General features: G+C 39.7%; 1 protein-coding gene across 1 annotated transcript in view; it reads left to right on the top strand.

Moving 5' to 3' along the window:
- Positions 1-6,646, top strand: part of LOC107559800 (FYVE, RhoGEF and PH domain-containing protein 4-like) — a 38,060-nt gene that overhangs the window by 17,457 nt on the left and 13,957 nt on the right. Inside the window, exons 3-4 of the mRNA XM_016243771.1 lie at positions 2,209-2,349; positions 4,044-4,093. Of these exons, the coding sequence (XP_016099257.1) occupies positions 2,209-2,349; positions 4,044-4,093 (191 nt within the window). The remainder of the gene's footprint in view (positions 1-2,208; positions 2,350-4,043; positions 4,094-6,646) is intronic.

Here is a 6,646-nt window from a genome sequence, read left to right as displayed (position 1 = left end):
AAGATTTCTATTTCAAATAAATGCTGTTCTTCTGAACTTTCTATTCATCAAGGAATCCTGTCGCTGTATAATGGTTTCCACACTTTATTAAGCAGTACAACCATTTTCAACTGTGATAATAATCAGAAATGTTTCTTGTGCAGCAAATCGGCATATTAGAATGATCTCTGAAGGACCATGAGACACTGAAGAGAAGTTGAGATCTGACATCACAGGGGGAAAAACCTTTATTTTAAATTGTAAAATTATTTCACAATAGTAATGTTTTTCAATATTTTTAATCTGATAGCCTAAATGCAGTTGGTGAACATGAAAAAATAGCCTTACTAATATAAATCCTTAGAACAGTATTGTATATATCATATCAAAACAAGCACACCTTTAAACATTTGTTAATAAAATTTATTTTTATCTGAAATATTATATAAATATATATGAAGTATTTGTTTTCTCATTTACAGTGTATCGAATGTAGGCTACTTTTAAACATTTGTCTATACAATTTTGTTTAATCCAAAATTGTACTTATTAAAGGAACACTTTCATGCTTGTGTGTGGGGTCTTTATATTCCTATTCATTTTGTAAATATAGCCTAAGCCTAACAGTTTAAGAACAATCACACCAACATAGATGAAAAACGATTAGTCCACAAATAGCTGTTGTACTCAAATGATAACAACTAACAACAGACGTAGTTTTAAAGCATTGCAAGATACAGCACAACGAATTGAAATCAAAGTCATTTATACATCTAGCTTGTATAAGAGTGTGCTGAATGTCTGCAATCATTCAGTCAGTGACGACTGCACAAAAACATTTATAAACTGTTACAAAATGATGAACAATTGTAGTTTAGGCATAGGTTTGTGCAATGCTATAAATATATTTACCTTTTTTAAAATATTCCATTAAACCTGCTGAGATACAAGGAGCGTGAACTGAAATTCTCATTTCCACCTGGTTCCACGCGCATGTCCGGGAAACTCATGAAAACTCCGCCCACTGAAACCAAAAATCTCGTAACACCGGTGTTGTGCCCAATTCTGCACCCCTGCCAGATTATGCACTCCCTCATTGAAGTCGCTACCTGATTGCCTAATCCCAACCCCACCCCACCCCTAATCCTAACCCCTCCACCACACCTACTCCGAAACCTACCAATACTAGGGGGTGCATAATCTGGCAGGGTGCAAATTTCGGCACTACACCGGCGCCGCTCTCTCTCACTCATATAGTGCGCTGCGCTCCGAGCTGAGAGGTCCTCACGGACTCAATATGCACTCTGCAATAATAACGTGATCGATGCCTACAGTCCACGCTGATAGCTGTTCCGGGGCAGTTTTTTTAGTTCTCATCTCCATATACATTAGACGCTGGTGCATCTCTGATTTGTTGTTGGTCTACCATTACGCTCGTATTTCTTCTTCGCTGTGAATTACAATTTCCGTTCATCTGACCATCCGCAATCTGGGAAGCGCCTGTCTGGAGGTACTGCCGCTCCGGTAAGCCAAAGTGGTAAACAGCCACAGTGTAGGTATGAATTTCGATCTTTTGTATGTTTAAAAAAAATAACGTCTCGCTGCCGGAAATATCGCTATAAATCGGCAGATCGATTTATTGTCCCACCCCTACTTATGAGAGCAGATTTTATCACTAGTCTAATTTTTGCAGTAAAAATAGCCTACTGATATTTTGTTCTTGTTGTTTTGGAAAGTTTTTCTTATTCAACGTGGGATTCAGTTCTGTGTCATTTTTAGATCTGAACTTTTCAAGGTTAGCAGTCATTGTCGACAGATACGTGCATGTCTTACAGTATTTCCCAAAGCTGTTTTTCAGGAAACATTTCTTGGTTGAGGCGAACAAAAAAGCTTCCTCATAATTTGAATATTGATCATCCAAACAATCTGAAACACTTTGTTCCGTAATTGACTCAGAGGAACTTGTGGTTATTTTTAGTCTTTGTTTCAAGTTTAAGTCACTGAGTTTCAATGCCACTTTTATACCAGCCCTGACTGATATCAGGAGCACAAAAAACAGACCTCTTGCATTTCACTTCTGCACAGAGAGTGTATTTACAAGAATACTGTTAGTATGGCATGTTCTCGCTACTCAACTGAAGTTTGCGCACAGTATGGCTTCCAAGCAATTAGATAAAACGAACTGCTTTTGAAACCGCTTTATTCCCATCCTTCTTTTCTCCTCTGCAGCCGTTGGTAGCCACAGTCCTGATGAGCAAGGTCGTCACAATGAGAAGTTGAGTCGTGGATGCAGATTCAGCAATAAGAGCCTTACTGGAGTAAATGGAAGAGTTTCAGGTCGACGGCCACCACTGCATCCCAAACCACAAGGTATGGAGATATGCGCACAATATGCACACACACATAACTCCTTCCATAATTCCACAGAAGTACATGTTAAACTGTCTGTGGTGGTCTTTATGGCATCTATGGTTCCATGAAGAACCTTTTAATATCCCTGGAACCTTCCCATTGCACAAAAGGTTCCTTATAGTGGAAAAAAGGTTGGTTAGATTATTACAGTTTTCTTTAGACTAAGAAATAAATGGTTCTTTTAAGAACTGTTCACTTTGGAGAACCCCAAAATGGTTCTATGGCATCATTGTTAAACCTCTTTCTAGAACCTTATTTTACACACAAACATGTCTTTCCCTTTACAACAGGCCCTGAACACTGAACGTTACCATTAACCGGATTCAAATCAGCATGGCTACTGATTAATGCTGAAAAACACTGCTGTAATAAGTACGGCACCTTCAGAGCATCCTTGAACCCGAGCTCGATCACTAAGCAGATTGTCTGTCGTGTTTGAAAAGTGTGAATGATTTCCTAGTGATAAGAGTAACAGTTAAACATTTGTAAAGTTCTTCTGATATTTTTTTTTTTTTTTTAAAAGGTCAGCTCTATCATTACAGACCCTAAAATTATACGATGTCATCGCTTTGCATATTTGCTGAAAAGTATTCTGAACATCGACTGCAGATATATAATTGTTGGTTTCAAAATGCTTCACAGATAGGCATTGAGCCGGAACAGGGTTCCTCCTACATAGAACCGTTTTTTTATGTATCTCTGTATTCTCATGTAAAATTAAAGGCAAAAAGCCCACTGACATAAACCTCAAAGACCACACTTACTGAATTAGAGATGTATGAAATGAGAGGGGCGGCCACTATTTATATTGGGACAGACTAGATGGAGCCATGAGCTCTGCAATATCTCCACCCCATCAGACTTAGGGTGCTTTCACACCTGGCCCGTTGTTTTGGAACCTGGCGCGTTTTCCCCCTTAGCTCGGTTCGTTTGGGCATATGTGAACACGGCAATCGCGCTCGGATCCGCGCCAAAACAATCGGTCCGAGATCGCCTGAACGAGGTGGTCTCGGCTTGATTGAAAACGAACTCTGGAGCAGTTCGGTTGTAGTGAGAAAGCAATCCGATCTAACGGACCAACGAAACCAGGCTATATCACAGTGTATATATTGGGCAATTACATAAGTTCCGTGAAAAGCATTAGCTTTGTTGTTTTGCTAATACTTCAAAATTAACCTATGAATGTCTGTGGGTGAGCACGTCTTCGCCATTCAAAATAAAAAAGCGCACTTTTTCATTTTATAATGCCGTCTTATTGCTCTTCTTCCTAGTAGGTGCATTTTAAAAATGTTTTCCCGATGAATACTGGACTCCTGCTCAAAATGGTAAATTAATATAAGGACAGCTACAAAAAAAAAACCAACAATAAGCCCGCAAAGCTGTTGTCGTTCCATCCTGACGGATGGCAGCCGTGACAGCTAAGTGGAATCTCGGAAAATAAACCGTGAAACGTTGACCAATGAGAGAATAGTTTACTCGCTCGTGACTTGTATTAACAAATTTGGTCTATTTAGAAACGTTGCCGTGTGAAAGTGAACCGCACCAAGAATAAAAAGCAACATTGTAATCATCTGAATCCCTGTTTCGGAACAAAGCAGTTGATCTACAGGTGTGAAAGCACCCTTAGATTAGCTGTGATTTGCTCTCCGCAGGTAGAGACAGACTCTTTGGCTTCAAGATGCACTTCATCTCACCTTGCAGGGTATTATCAGGTTCCATTGCAGCATACTAAAGCTACACTGCCACCTTGTGACGATTACAACTTCCAGTATAATAGCACTAAACCATGGACGTCCAGTCCTTCTCTTGGAGGGCCTTCTCTTGGAGATTAGCTCCAACACACTTTCTTGGAAGTTTCTATTGAGTCTGAAGACCTTGATTAGCTGATGCAGGTGTGTTTCATTGGGCTTGGAGCTAAACTCTGCAGGACAGTGGCCCTCCCTGCAATAAACTAAGTGCTTCCTTAAGATAACTTCACTATTAGGGGTTTTCCCACATACTGTATATGTTCTATTTGGGCACTTTGTTTTACATTTCCTTACATGCGGTTAGAGGTGCAGGGAAAGCTCAGGGCGGGTTTGCCCTTAAGCAAGACACTTAAAGGGATAGTTCACCCAGAAATGAAAATTCTGTCATTAATTACACACCCTTATGTCGTTCCAAACCTGCAAAACCTTCGTTCATCTTCGGAACACAAATTAAGATATTTTTGATGAAATCCGAGAGCTTTCTGACCCTCCATAGACAGCAATGCAACTGAAATGTTCCCAGGCCCAGAAACATTTTTAAAATAGTCCATGTGGCATCCGTGGCTACGCCTTGTTTGCAAGTAGAGGAATGCACATGCATGTGTCATGGCACTGTAGCGAACGTGACAATAGCTATGTTTCCATCACCCTATATGAATGCGCATTTTGAAGTATCGCATGAGAAACGAGTGATGGACACGCCAAATTTCGAATAAAAATCCCTTAATTCGCAAAAAAGTTTTTACTCTCGCTTGAGGTGGTTTTTGACTTGTGCGAAAAAGGGTTGATGCGAATAATGGGAGATGGAAATGCATTTTGCTAATAAATTCCTCAAAGCGCATCAAAAAAGTAATCTCACCTTGCAGGGTATTATCAGGTTCCATTGCAGCATACTAAAGCTACACTGCCACCTTGTGACGATTACAACTTCCAGTATAATAGCACTAAACCATGGACGTCCAGTCCTTCTCTTGGAGGGCCTTCTCTTGGAGATTAGCTCCAACACACTTTCTTGGAAGTTTCTATTGAGTCTGAAGACCTTGATTAGCTGATGCAGGTGTGTTTCATTGGGCTTGGAGCTAAACTCTGCAGGACAGTGGCCCTCCCTGCAATAAACTAAGTGCTTCCTTAAGATAACTTCACTATTAGGGGTTTTCCCACATACTGTATATGTTCTATTTGGGCACTTTGATTTACACTTCCTTACATGCGGTTAGAGGTGCAGTGAAAGCTCAGGGCGGGTTTGCCCTTAAGCAAGACACTTAAAGGGATAGTTCACCCAGAAATGAAAATTCTGTCATTAATTACACACCCTTATGTCGTTCCAAACCTGCAAAACCTTCGTTCATCTTCGGAACACAAATTAAGATATTTTTGATGAAATCCGAGAGCTTTCTGACCCTCCATAGACAGCAATGCAACTGAAATGTTCCCAGGCCCAGAAACATTTTTAAAATAGTCCATGTGGCATCCGTGGCTACGCCTTGTTTGCAAGTAGAGGAATGCACATGCATGTGTCATGGCACTGTAGCGAACGTGACAATAGCTATGTTTCCATCACCCTATATGAATGCGCATTTTGAAGTATCGCATGAGAAACGAGTGATGGACACGCCAAATTTCGAATAAAAATCCCTTAATTCGCAAAAAAGTTTTTACTCTCGCTTGAGGTGGTTTTTGACTTGTGCGAAAAAGGGTTGATGCGAATAATGGGAGATGGAAATGCATTTTGCAAAGTCATTGCGCTATGGGACGGCAAAACCTGACTAACCAGCGGACCGATCTCATTCCACAGCATCTGAAATGTTGTTATGGTCATTCGGAAATGCACGAGCAAAGTCTGTCATCAAAGTATTTCTGTATAATTGCTTCCCAGAAATGTCTTACACGACTGTGTTCCCAAACAGCAGCATCCACGTCCGTATCTGACGGGTAGGATAAAATGTCAGGACACGCATTCATTGTGTTTCGTCTGCTCGCTCTGAGGTGCTATATATGAAAATTATTATATTGTCCTACTTTTCTTAGTGATTTATCGTGCCAGCTTATCAGGAAGTGACGATTTTGTTCTCTTTGACTTGTTGGATGGAAACGATGCTTCTAACAATTCAAATAATTCTAAAGCATTTCTTATTCTTAATGTTAATTTTGACATTTACTAATACATTAATAAAATTAAATGTTGTATTTGTGCATAAAACTTAAAATATTTTCCTTGTCAAAGCAGCTCAAATTGATAGAGCTGGTCTTATAGTAATAATTTCAACTCAAATCAATATTTCATGTCCATTTATTTATTTATTTATTTATTTATTTATTTATTAAGCAGCCGTGTAATAACTGGGATCCTGTCCAGTCATCCTGTCATCATCACAAAACCAGACTGTCTGGGTGCACTGTACATGATTACTCTTACATAATTTATAGTTTGCTCCCACTGTTCCTGAAAGCATTTTGTTCAAAAGAGAAAGACCGTCTCGCTCTCTTGAGTGTGTAAATGTGTGTTC

This window comes from Sinocyclocheilus grahami, unplaced genomic scaffold (genome assembly GCF_001515645.1).
Source record: "Sinocyclocheilus grahami isolate Dianchi unplaced genomic scaffold, SAMN03320097.WGS_v1.1 scaffold22.1, whole genome shotgun sequence".
NCBI lineage: Eukaryota > Metazoa > Chordata > Actinopteri > Cypriniformes > Cyprinidae > Sinocyclocheilus > Sinocyclocheilus grahami.
This window is presented reverse-complemented; position numbering and strand designations above follow the sequence as displayed.